Source organism: Galeopterus variegatus, unplaced genomic scaffold (genome assembly GCF_000696425.1).
Source record: "Galeopterus variegatus unplaced genomic scaffold, G_variegatus-3.0.2 Scaffold1823, whole genome shotgun sequence".
NCBI classification, from domain to species: Eukaryota; Metazoa; Chordata; class Mammalia; order Dermoptera; family Cynocephalidae; genus Galeopterus; species Galeopterus variegatus.
The window spans coordinates 240,138-253,938 of record NW_007727934.1 but is presented as its reverse complement, the minus strand read 5'-3'; the positions used below and the strand labels follow the sequence as shown (position 1 = coordinate 253,938).

The window sequence follows — 13,801 nt, the reverse complement described above, 5'->3', positions numbered from 1 at the left end:
CATCTTGGATTGCCCAGTTTGTACCTTTTGTCCCCTTTCACTCCCAGAAGAGTCCCAGTGTGGATGGTAAATTATACACTACCTATACCCAATTCAAAACATCAGGTGTGTTTTTAAAAAGCATATATTTTAATGTCAACCTTCCTTAATTTGTCCCCCTACCCTTGGGCTCTGCTGTGTAATTACTCATCTCCAGAATCACTTTAACCACCGGAAGCCTGTGGACAAGCAATGACCAGTGCTCCTTCTGTTGCTGGAAGTGGTTTATGCTACAGGACTGGTATGACAAGGGTCGTGATTGTATTGCACTGTGGAAGTAGTTTCTATCAATCAAGAATGAGGGTTGGCCAGTTAGCTAAGTTGGTTAGAGCCTGGTGCTGATAACACCAAGATCCAAGGTTCATCCCAGTACCAGCCAGCCACTGAAACAAAGAAAGAATGAGGGGTGGTCCCTTATCTGAGACCATTTAGTTGCAAATTTTAAGAACTGCACATAGGTCATAAACAATTAGTTCCTCACCAATCAGGAAACCTGATTTATCTGTACTCTTTCTTGGGTTAAACACATATTTACTCCTTATATTTATTCAACCATTTAAGACTTCTAGTTTTAAGTAAATGTTTCTTCTATAGCAATGCAATGTGACTTCTTTATTAGGAAAACATAAGAAGGTAATAAGTACACTATGAGATTAACAGATTTGGATTACTATATAAATTTATGACACTAATAATAATAACAAAAATAATAGGGCCGGCCCAGTGGCGCACTGCTACAGTGTGCCGCTTGGGAGTGCAGTGGCGCTCCCGCCCGGGGGTTCGGATCCCACGTACAGACCGGGTCCCGCTCACTGGCTGAGCGAAGTGCGGGCGCGACACTGAGGGTTGCGATCCGTTGCCGGACACGAAAAAAGACAAAAAGGAAAATAATAATAATAATAATAGTAAAAGATGATTTCCTGGGGCTAAAACAAAATCTGATGAAATAAAAAACATAGGAAAAAGCACCCACTCATAACACCAAAGTCAAGGGTTTGAATCCCCACACATGCCAGCCACCAAAAAAAAAGCAGCACCCAGACACATAATTTGTCAGTAATTCAGTTTAGGAAACATGCAGTGCTTACTGGGTGCAAGGCTTTATTTTAGACAATCCCTTCAGTGAGAGCCAAGTTGAGTTCTAGTGCAGTTTCCTCAAAGAATTTATTATTTAGTGGAGAGGCTCTAACAAGTTTACAAATAATTCTAATATAAGGCAAAGAAAGATATATGATTTGAGTTGTCTGAACCATGTGGAGGGGATTTAGGGAACTCAGTGTGACTTTAAAATTTAAAAATACTCCTAATTCTGGGAAGCAACATGGATATGGATTTAGATAAGAGGTCCTATCTGTTATATATGTTTGCAAGTATGTATTTACTTATTCATTTATTTTTCACAGTGCTCGCTTTATAGAAAGTTCTTGGCAATGATTGTTAATAATTATGGCAAAGCACTCTCTTAGTATCATTTTTTTTTTTGAAGATGACCAGTATGGGGATCTTAACCCTTGACTTGGTGTTGTCAGCACCACACTCTCCCAAGTGAGCCATGGGCCGGCCCCAAATATTTTAAGTACTCATAAATTTACATATATCTGGGACTCTAGGGGTTTTTAATTGATTCTACACACTTCCCTATTTCTCACTGAACTTGTCCCTTCTGTTTCCTTATCTTCATTCTTCCATCTTGGCTTCAGATTGTGTTTCCATCTCCCTTTCTCAGTCATCTTTCCACTCACCCAGATCTTCAAGAACCCTCTCCTTTGGTGCTTTCACCCCAGCCTACAAACTGCTCAGGGCTCCCCAGTTTTCCCTTGATCTCTTGCCTCACCCCTCCTTCCTCATACCACTAAACTTCTTGAAAACTTATCAAGGAACAAATCCTTGGGCTTGCTTCTTCATTTCTAATGCATTGCTCAATCCTTTGCAGTCTGAATTCTGGCCCCACAAACTCTGTGTGGGTGTGAGAGTATGTGATTAAAATCACCAGAGACCTCTAGGGTAACAAGAGAAGTGAGATATTACAGTAATTAAGCACAGAGGCTACGGAATCAACCTGCCAAAGATTCCAATCCTGGTTAAATTTTGTGCAAGTTAGTTAACTTCCTTGGGCTTCAGTTTCCTCATCTGCAAAATGGGTAGAACAAGAGCACCTACCTGGTAGAATTATTTGAGGATTAAATGAGTTAGTGTACATAAAGGATTTAAAACAGTGGTAGGCGTTGTTAGCTCCTGCTATGACAACAAACTCCCATTGATGCTTTTCTGTCTTTATCTTGTTTGACCTCTCTAAGAGATACCATACAGTTGAACACTCGTACTTGGCTGAAAATCTCCTTTTGCCACAGCCCTCTCCTTTTTTCCTGTCTGATTCCTGCTTATTGAGATCCTTTATGGGGTCCCCTTTTTCTGCCTATCCCTTTAACGTGGGTATTCCCCAAAGAGATGATATCTGCCCTCTGTTTTCCTTGGAATGTACACACTATCTGGAGGACCTCATCCAAACTGAGGCTGCAGCCACCTCTCTGTAGCCTGGTCCTGTGCTGAGCCTCAGGCCCCAGGCCTGCATACCTAGCTTTAAGAAATCCATGAGCACTCAAATCCAACTGGCTGCACTCCAAATCCTTCACCTTCCATACCAACCTGCCTCCAGGTCTGGCTGGAAGGGAGAGTATGTGGCTCACATCGGAAGTTGGAGTTCCTCTTCCTCTCGCCTTTCACAGAGGCCTACCGAGTCTACTTCACATCTCTCATTCATCCCCTCTCACCATTCCCACCTCAGCAGACTTCATTCAGATCCCCATCTCTCCCCGTGTATCACCGCATCAGGCTCCTTACAAACTTCCTGCCTCAAGTTTTGTCCCCTTTCAACTCATCCGCACTGAGCTTCCCCCCCATCTTTGCAAAATGTAAACCTTATCACATCAGGCCCTAGCCTAAAGTCCTTTAGTGATTCTTCCTAGCTCAGAGAATGAAGTTCACATTTCTTGGCATTTACGGTTCTGTTCTATCACCATGGTCTCAACCTCCCTCCCCTCCAAGTCCTGCTTCCCTAACTGCATGTCATATTCCTTGTGCCCTTTCACGCCTCTAGCCCTTTGCATGGGTACTTCCCACTGCTTGAACATTTTCCTCCTCTTCTTTCCCTTCCCCTCCTCCCTATCCTTTGGCATCCTATTGACCCTTTTTTGGGGAAGCCTCAGAAGGTCACTGTACTTGTCACATAGGTGCTCCTCTGGGTTCAGACATTACCCTGTGTATAGCATAGCTCTGTTAGAGTACTTACAACAATGTAGTCTTTGTCCCTGTTACGCGTCTCTCCCCTTTCACTATAAATACCATGAGGGCAGCTTCTGTGTTATATCTAACTTTGTACTCCCAGCACCTAATGTAGTGCATCTGGCACATAGAGGATCTTGATTACAGAAAGCTGTAATCGAGATCATGCATTATCTCCTCTCATCCTCACTAACCGTGAGGTGGTTATTGTTAGTGTAGAGTCCAACAATGAGGATTGTATATTCATTTTTCAACCTTATGGACAAAAGACTTTTAAATGATTACCAGTAAAACAAGGATTATTAAAAAGCAAGCTTGAAAAGTATTATACTCTTGGTATAGTAATTCCACCCCTAGGAATCTATACTAAATAAATAATCAGAGACAAGCAAGTTTTATTCACCAAGATACTCATCACCAGGTAATTTATAATAGTAAAGAAAAACAAGAAGAAAAAAATATAGAGAGAAATGATTAAACATACAGAATTATGGTATATCCATACAATTGAACATTATACTGCCATTTTACATTATGTTTCCAAAGAAGTTCTAATGATCTGGGACAACACTCATGTTCTTCACGAAAAAACTGAATAGAAAACTAGCAAATATATTAAGATCTTAAAGGGGGAAAAAAAAAAGCCCTCACATATAAGCAGAGAAAAATGATTAGAAAGAAATATGCTAAAATGAACTTTTCAGTGGTTATATTTTGGGTGATTTTTGTTTTGATATATAATTTTTGGTATTTTCCAAGTTTTCTACAATAAGCTTCTTTACTTTTATAATCAGAAATATGATGCACTGAACATCTTTTGTTCTATTTGTGCAGCAGCAATCCTCCTTATGGTGAGAGTACATGGGGCACACCCCTCCTCATCTTAGGCCACGTGGTGTGGATGAAGTGGACCCCCAGCCCCTGCTCTGGGGTGGACATGTGACTCAGACCTGGCCACTCATCATATTCCATTCCTATGGTTTCAGTGAGTGGTTAGGGATGAGCACGTGCCTTAAGCCAGATCAGTGAGACTCAGTTTCAATACTTTTTTTTTTTTTTTTAAAAGATGACCGGTAAGGGGATCTCAACCCTTGGCTTGGTGTTGTCAGCACCACGCTCAGCCAGTGAGCAAACCGGCCATCCCTATATGGGATCCGAACCCGGGGCCTTGGTGTTATCAGCACCGCACTCTACCGAGTGAGCCACGGGCCGGCCCAGTTTCAATACTTTTAAAGGAGATGTTTATGGGGGAAGAAAAGCTCTGTTTCTGTTGGTACTAATGAGCTGTAATCCTAGAGCTGCCTGAATAAACACGAGGACAGCAAAGCAACATAGGAAAGTATCGCTGAAAGATTAAGATGGAGAAAAATGCGCACACAAACACCTCCACCCTTCAAGTACTAATGACTTTGAGTCCTTGGATCTAGGAAAGATTGAAACATTATCCTCCCTGGATTTTCCAGTTATGAAAGCCAAATACATTTTACGTTTCTTTGCTTGCTTAAGTCAGTTTGAGCTGGGTTTCTACCAGCTGCAATCAAGAGTCCTCACTAAAACAATTATGAAAACAATAAAGTATAGAAAGCACAATTCATGAAAGAGTTCAGGACCATCACAAAATACAGAATAGAACTGATCCATACGTCCTACCTCAGATATAAACCATTTCCATTGTTGCAAACGTTCTGTTGGACAGTGCTGGTCTACAATATAGCTCATTCACATAGCAGTTTGCTCATAGCACCTTAGATATGCCTCCTTTTAGTACAAAACAGACAGGGGGTATTATTAAAAATAGCTAACAACTCTAAAGGCACAGGTACTGGAGGCTCTCTGCTGTGCCCAGCATTAAACCTTCAGTTGCTGGATCTAAGATGATTTGGGATGTCTCAAAGGTGAGTTGGGGTAAGGGGGGCATTTAGGAGGTGTTTAGGAATGGCTTATTCCTAATCATTACAGAAGAATTTTAATATTCTACCAATCAATATGGCCAAACTGGTGAGTACTGGCTAAACATGAGTTCTGTTAGCAGATATTATAGTTTCTTTTTTGGGTGCCTGTTTTCCCTGATGGACTGTGAATTCCCTTAGGCAGGACCTTTGTCTTATTCATTTTTGTAGGTCTTGTGCCTACCTGGGTTCTCAATAAATGTTCGTTGAATGACAAACAGGAATGACAGTCCAGCATTGTGTAATTCCCTCCCCCCCCCCATAGAAGTTTCTTGTCTAGAATTAAATTGCAATATGGTCTCTTTTCACCCACTCTGCTGAAGATTTTATCCTCTGCAATATCAGTTGATTGAAGAAGAAAATTGTAAATTTTCTCTCTCAGGCATAATGTTGATATTTTAACTCAGTGATTTTTTTCTCAATACAAAATGGATTTTAGAAATAAATCAAGATCCCAGAAACTTATGATTGCTTTGAGTGGTATCTTTTATCTGTCATTCTAAGAAAAAATGTGGCCTGATGGTCCGGGGCACAGAGACCTTTTGAGTCTCAGTTCTGCGACAGCTGGATGACTTGAACCTCTTGCTAGGACCCTGGAGGGTGGGTTCCCCACTTGACTGTAAGGACTGTAAGGGCAGGGCCCACATCTGTCTAGGAACAATAGTACTCCTGGTGCCTAGCTACTCCTTGCGTCACCGTAGACATTTAATAAGTGCTTGTTGAATGAATAAATACACAAATTTAAAGAGAGGCAATTATGCACACTGATCATTTGATCGTCCTCTAGTACTGATAATTTTTAAGTGATTAGCCTTAAAAGTCATTTTTCTTAAATCAACCTGGGTCCTGGCACCATCAAACTGGAGAGCTTTCAATATTAAGTGGGCAATTATAAATTATTAATTATAAATTTTGGATGATACTTTAGAGGAGTCTAGGTGTACATAAATTATTCTATCCCCTTTTTCTGATGGGCGCCTGCCATTTATTTTCCATTGTTAAGTTCTTTGGAGGGATGTTTTATTAGTTTATCAGAATGCATAGGGAAATCTCATCATAATTGGAGGTCTTAAAATGAGAGTTCAAACCCTGAGTTTCCTTTCTATTAGCTTTGTGATCTTGGGCCACTTTTAGAACTAAAAAAATAAACACATCTGCTCTACCTACCTCACAAAGCTGTTACTGTGAGCATGAAATAAGTCAGCGCGGGGAAGAACTATAAAGCCATATACAGATAACTGTTATTACCTTCCATTCAAGGATCGCCACAGTGAGTAAATGGGTAACACACTTCCTAAGCAATGTAATCTGGCTTAAGAGAATCGTTTTACTTTTATTTTGTTCCTGGGACGTGCTAGGGCAGCTAAGAGGAACGCAGGGATCCCCAGCCCTGTAACTGTGGTCTGATACAGAAGCGGAGAAACCGTACGGGGGGGGGGGGGGGGGGAAGGCGCCCAGGGCTCCCAGAGCAAACTTCGCAAGGCACCCCTCCCCACCCCACCGCCCCAGTCTCTACCAAAGTCTCGGCAAGGGCTTGCTGGGCGGAGGCCACACCGACCAATAGAAGCCAGTTGTGTTCTTACAGGTTACGGAGCAGGTGAAGAAACTTAGCATAAAGAATTACCTAACCCCCCGCTCAGCCTTTTACTGCGGTGCCAGGCGCCACGCTTGGTCCCCCTCGACTAACAGGAATGGAGAAGAATGTCGGGGTCCAATTTCCCAACCTCACCTCCCCCTCCTGTCCCCGCGCCACCTCCACACTAGCGGCGTCCAGCCTGCTTTCTCCTCAGCGTGCGCTAGGGGTGGGCGGCCAACCTTTATTGTCTGGGGAGCACCTGCCAGGTGGTGGGCCCGTGCCCTGATGTGCGCGTGGTGCCCAGCTTCACACAGCGTGCGGGCAGCACCACCCGCGTCCGGGAGCCGCCTCGGGCGGGCAGATCGCATCACAGGGGAGGAGAGGTGGAGAGATGAAGAGGCTCGGGGGTCAAGAGCGGGCGGCTGAGGGCCTGCGCGCCAGCCCCCTTGCCCTCCCAGCGGGCACAGCCCCCCGGGATAAGCACGTCGAAGGAGCTGGGGCCAGACGCCGCCGGGAGGGAGCGAGACCCAGGCGGGAGGGAGGGAGGGGAGGCGAGGAGGGGCGCCGAGGAGGGGCGTGGCCGGCGCGCAGGGGGAGGGCGCTGGGAGGAGGGGCTGCTGCTCGGCGCTCGCGGCTCTGGGGGCTCGGCTTTGCCGCGCTCGGTGCACTTGGGCGAGAGCTGGAACGTGGAACACAGCTCCGGTCCTAGCACAGCCACCGCGATGAGAGGCGCTCGCGGCGCCTGGGATTTTCTCTGCGTGCTGCTCCTCCTGCTCCGCGTCCAGACAGGTGGGACATTGCTGCGGCCACCGGGCCGCGACCCTCGGCGCAGCCTGTGCCCCGGAGGGGTGGGTCCGGAGAGGAGGCTGCGGGCCCTCCGTGTTGCAGCCTCCGGGAAGATTCGAGGCGGCCCCGGGACTCTCCTGCGCCCTGCCTCGCTCACCTGCGCGAGGGGCCCCCGCTGCTGGTGGCGTGGGGCGCTGAGCCGGAGGTCGTCCGAGAACGGGGGCAGCGAGGGGGCTTAGGCGTGAGCGAGGCTCAGGCTGCGGGCGGCCGGGCTAGTTGGGGGTTGCTTTTGTGCGGACGGTGCGCGGGTGGCAGAGGCGGGCGGCTCGGGGGTTCGCTCCGAGCGCGTTATCTCGCCGTGTGAGGAGCGGTCACAGCTTCCTTTTGTTAAAAGTTGTGTGTGTGACCCGCGCACCCGAGGACCACCCGGCAGGTTCCCGGCCGCGTCGAGGGCAAAGTTGGAGAGCCTTTTCTTTGCTCTGCGGCTGCTGCTTTCCGACCGCGGACGCTCTTTGTGCCCTGGGCTGGGGACAGACCCGCCGCCGCCTCAGCTTGCGGCGCCACCCGTGCAGACGAGTCGAAGGCTGCGGTGCTTCCCGTCCCTCTGGTTATCGTTTTGCGCGGGGAGCGTGCGGCTCTGGGGCGGGACCCCAGGAGGCTGGAGGTGGCGGCGACAGGGACAACTCGGGCACGGCGTATGAAAAGCAGCCACTAGGTTGCAGACTTTTTTGCTTTCGTAAATCCCGTGCCGGAGGCTCGCCCCCTTTTGCCGCGGTGCTGTTTCATTCCTGCCACGCGCCCGGGAGCGGCTGGAGGCTGCGGTTGTCGCCTGCTCCGGGTAGGCAGGGACAGCGCGCTGGGACGTTGCGGTGACCGACCCCGGTGGCCTCTCGCACCCAGCCTGGCCAGCCTGGCGGGCTCTGGAAGCCCCTCGTTTCGGTGTCTGCGACTTGTAAACGCAGGTGTCCGTTTTCTTCGGCAATTTTGAGATTCGCGACACCTCCTCCCGCGTGGTATTTGTACTTCAAGACTGCCTAAGGTGGGGTGTGGGAGATGGAGTGGAACTTCCTGCCAATCTTACTTGGTTCCTCAAGCTGTTAGGAAAATCCAGCTATGTCCACGAGGGAACTTGTATCTTAAAGTGGAGGAGGATTTGCAGGCTTCTGGAGCCCCCAGTCAGATTCCTGCCTCCTCTTCCCTTTTTTTCCAGGTGTCGCTGATGCGCCCTCGCTTGCGGGTCGCCTGGCTAACTCCTGAAGCCCTGCTCTCTCCCAGGTCTTTTTATTTTTTAGAAAAATCCTATGTGGTTACCCTGATGATGTAAGGATAGAAAGTGAGTTCAACTGGAATCAGGCAGTCTTAGGGAAGCATTGCGATGAACTGTTGTGAGGCTCTGTCGGCTACCGGTCAGTTTCTCCAGAAAGTCTCAAGATGCCGCCTCCACCATCCAGGTCTTGTAAGGCATTGTGAGGGCTTTCCTGTAGGGGAAGAGAGCCCTTGCGTCCGGACCCCTGTGCCGGAGGAGGGGTCACCAGGGGTCACCAGTGAGTGTCAGGATTCCTTGGCGGGTTTGATCGCCTAGGTCAAAATGACACATTTCGTCTTTATGTTTTTGTGCCTCGGCCTTTTTATATCAGTTAAGGTACATGAACTAGATCTTTCTAGGAGGCTAGAAAGACAAATCATGCCAAATATTTCCCTTTTTAAAAAATTAAACCTTCCTCATAATTAGCCTGCTCCATCCAATAGTTTTTTTGGCAAAGGGAATTTTAAGGTCTGTTCCCTGGGAGGCAGTGTGGTGTAAATGACAAAGGCTTGCTCTGCTCCTCCAGTTTGGTCTCCTTTTCTCTGCCATTCATGGGCTGTGTGTCCTTGGGCAGGTCGCTTAAATTCTGGGGAGTCCAGTTTCCTCAAAAGCACAATGAGGCATCTGCATATGAAGGATCCTTTGGGTCCAGAATTCTCCTCCAGTGTTCTGAGCATAGATACAGCACTCTCAGCTCTTTCCCTGATATCTTCCTGCTTTTTTGAAATTGCTCTGCCTGTGCTGGTCACAGGGACCACTTGGTGTACAGCTGTGTCTTACTGGTCTGCCCCTGGCTAAATCAGGGAGCTGTGGTTTATGCCGCCCTCCCCTCAATTACCACATGCCCCCCTACATTGTCCTTCGAGGGCTAGCTGGCCCCTATCCCTGTCCCCTCAGTATTTACAGCTCCTTTGCTCCACCTGCAAGGAATAGTGAATCATACCTTCTCCTTGTTCCTGTGTGTGTGTGAGGCTAGAGTCATTCTCAGCAGCTGGACACAAGGCATTCTGGATTATTATCCTCTGGAAATAAGACAATGGTTTTATAAAAGGATCCTAGACAACTCATTTATCCCTATTCTGGTCTTTCCTACTCATCCACACTTTTATTATGACTTTGTAAATCATGTGTGCTGTGTGTTTGCCACATGCTTTCTAATGTGCCTTAAATTTCATATTACATGTGTGTTGTACATAGCTCTAGCTCTTTAATTGGAAACTGTGCCAGGCCGTGTGCTGGGTCTTTACCTGCTATTTCCAGTACTCTCAACAAGCCCAGGTGGTAATACTGTTACCACTCCTGCTCTTTTACAACTGAAGGAACTAGATAAGTCATTTGCCCAAAATAATCACTGGTGAAGCCTAAGGTCAGCTCCATATCCCAAACTGTATCCATTTACATGACTCACCAGAATCTGTTGTAAAGTAAGACTCATTGAAATACATTCAGTGAGTGCTTACTTTGTGCCAGGCATTGTTGGAGGTTCTGGGAATACAGGATGGGCAATGTCACCATCTTCTCAATTTTGGTGGAAAAGACCTAGAATTGCCTGTCTTATGATGTTTGAGTTAGAGTGTTCTCAACTTTAGGGAAGAATTTGCTTAGCGAGGATTCATTAAATTATAGCTTGGAGGAGGAAGGGTGTGTAGGTATTTGACCCTGTGATTTTGAGGGCTTTAGGTGTTAGCTGTTCCATTCCAGTTAGGGTCCCTCAGAAATGAAGATGAGCTATCTCTAAAATTATGATGGAAGTCAGTTGAAATCCATCCCCCACTCCAAAAAATAAAAATGAAAATGGCCTTAGCCTTGTATACTTGTGCATACTTGTGAAAGAGAAAACCCCCAACGATGGCTGGTACCACTGGCTGTTTACCGTGGATGAGTGTGGTGAGATGTAGTGACAATTTTCCACTCATAACCTTCCTCCTCCCAAAAGAAATTTTCATCAGAAATGTGCCAAGTATTTATGGGCTTCCGTTGGATCACATTTATGTACAGATGTTGTTGTGCTGATGAATTTTGCTGCTGTTGTTGACAGTCGGTAGAAGTTGCCCTTAGGATTTTGACTCATTTCCTCAAGTCTCCTCCAGCTGATTAAAGGACACAAGGAAATGAGTTGTGGTGTCCTGAGCTCAGTTCTCTGAGCTGAACTGCTTAAAGGTAGTGGTCAAGGCTGTGGCAGCGTTTTCTCCAGAAGGAGTTTAGCTTAAAAGCTGGCAGGCTAGGATGTGGGAAGTGCTTTATTTTGCTGCATTCATGTATGGCAACTTTAAAAAGGTGGGATTAAATGACATTTACAGAAATCCAAATATGCAAAATTTCATATGCAGTTTCAGCAATTTGGATTGATATTTTCACAGCTCCAAGTCCAGAGTGAGGAAGGCTTGGAAGAGAGTAAGCAGAGGTAAAAGTTTCAATTGAGGGCAAATCCAGTGTAAATCTTCACTGAAAGAAGAGAGGACTTGTAAGTCTGGTGTAGCATCTCTGATTTCTGACATTTTTGGTCATGATCATACAGTTCATCTTTTGACTTAAGTCTTTATAAGTAAAGAGCAGTTGTAAGCTGGTAGCCTGTGGACATGTTTTGTTTGGCTCACATGATGCTTTTTAGAAAACACTGAGGCGATATTTAAACATCTACAGAACTTGTATTAAGATCTCGATGGGCTGGCCGTGGCTTACTTGGGAGAGTGTGGTGCTGATAACACCAAGGCCACAGGTTTGGATCCCTATACAGGGATGGCCGATTAGCTCACTTGGGAGAGCATGGTGTTGCGAACACTAAGTCAAGGGTTAAGATCCCCTTACCAGTCATCTTTTTTAGAAAAAATCTCGATTTTTCTATCCTCTTGAAGAATTGAAGACCCTGCTGCCTGGTGCCTTTAGATAGGACCAGTGTTCTTTAGGTTGTGTTAGGCTCTGCGCTCTCTACTACCAGCCCTTAGGCATTTTACATTGGGCCCTGGTGAGTGCAGGTGGACCAGGCAGGTGACAAGTAAAAGGAGCATAGGCAGGACGCCATATATTAGTCTGATGGCTCCATGGCTGACAGCTCTGTCAGGCTTGGAGCAAGTTGTTTAATCTTTCTGAGCTTCAGTTTTGCCACATACTAGCTGTTTAACTTTGGACAAATTACTTAACGTCTCTGTGTCAGTAAATGTGTTGCTACTTATAAAGCTTTTAGAATAGTGTCTCATCGTATGTGCTCAATACATGTTAGCCATAGTACTATCTGTAAAATAGGAATTATTATTATCCCTAAAATGAGAATAATGCTTACTCTTAATAAAGTGCCCTGAAGATTAGAAAGAGATTCTTGGGAAAGTGCTTGGCACAGGCCCTAGGACAGGATAGGCATCTAATAGCTGAGTGAACTCCTCCAGTATGTAGAATTTGACTATTCCTCTGTTATAATCTTTGCACATTGGTAACAATAAGTACTAACCTGACAGCTTTTAAAATGAAAGAAACTTTTAATTTTTGTGTTGAGTTTTATATAGCTTTTGGTATAATAGATAGGAATCACTGGTCTTAGAGATTGTGAACAGATCTTGGACTTTCCCCCCCACCCCCCAGAAAAAACCCAGACATATCAGATTTCTCTAACGGAAACATTTGTACCTGATAATTTTCCCATTCATTTTATGCTTTAACCTTCATGCTTACATTTTGGTCATGACACACTTTTGTTAGTTATCTTCCAACGCATTCTTTTCTGACAGCTAGGCTTTCAACACTTTTTGCAAAATTTAAGCTGTAAGCTAAATTATTATTCAGTGCATGTGGCATCAGAGTTAAGAGCTTGGGCTCTGAAATTGACAAGCCGAATTTTTAATCCCAGTTCAGCCACTTGCCAGCCGTGTGATCTCGGACTGGACCATTTACCCTCTCTCTGAGCTTCTTTTCCTCATCTGTAAAACGGGAATAATGGCATTGGGCTCCTACAAGGATTAAGTGAGACTCCCCACGTAACATGCCCTTTATAGAGGAACTGTGCGGACTCCACTATCAGGCTGATTTTCTTGTGTACTTCTTTCATCTTTGTCTCTTAGGAAAAATTTGGTAATTATGTAAAACCAGATTATATAGTGTTTTTTAAAAAATTTTATTAAGATGAAGTTTGTACATTGCATGTTTAGTTTTTTAAAAAGTCCACGGTTAGTGGTAATGCTTACTTCTCTCCCCGATTCTTTGTTTACCTTTATTCTTAGCTTACTTTCCACCAAAGGGGACATAGATTCTAAATAAAAGTTTAAGTGGGGTGGAGGGAAGTCTGTAAATGGCCATTTTCTCTGAGTGAATAAGTGAGTGTACCTCACCTAGGATCCATGGGCTCTATTACCTTCGTGGCTTTGAAAACTACTTAAGAGTGAGGACCTTTTCCTTGACTGCTTTCTCTAGGTGTTCAGGGACCCAGCTGAACTTGTCCATTGCCCCAGGCTAGACACACAGCAGCACTCAATAAATATCGGTTTAACATTTGTTCTCCAGCACTTGCACCATGCTTTGAACATGATAAATGCTCAGTAAACATTTTGGATTCAGTTTAACAAAGGTTTGTCAATCCCTATGCCTTGGTACTTATAGGGACTACAGATAATAGGCTGGGGGTGGCAAGAGTCCAGCCACTGATTCAAAGTAGAATTTGTTGTCATAAGTACAAAGTGCTCTGGGCAGGATTTTAAAGCAGAGGGGTTTAAGTCTTGGTGTGCAGGTGATGGAGATCAGGGATCCTAAAAGTGTCCATGAAATAATATTTGAGATTGATTTCTGCATATTAAAGTGGGAGGGTACAGTGTAGTTGAGGCTTCAATGGAAAAGGCTACAGAAACATGGAGCAAGACATTAAAGACCTTATTTAGT

The 13,801-nt window shown here is 45.4% G+C and overlaps 1 protein-coding gene across 4 annotated transcripts in view; it reads left to right on the top strand.

The window, feature by feature from the left end:
• The first annotated feature begins 7,513 nt into the window (after positions 1–7,513).
• KIT (v-kit Hardy-Zuckerman 4 feline sarcoma viral oncogene homolog) overlaps positions 7,514–13,801 on the top strand; it is a 79,381-nt gene continuing 73,093 nt past the window's right edge. For all 4 annotated transcript variants that reach the window (XM_008579152.1, XM_008579150.1, XM_008579151.1 and 1 more), the window contains exon 1: positions 7,514–7,635. In XM_008579152.1, coding sequence (XP_008577374.1) covers positions 7,569–7,635 — 67 coding nt within the window. In that variant the 5' untranslated portion in view covers positions 7,514–7,568. The remainder of the gene's footprint in view (positions 7,636–13,801) is intronic.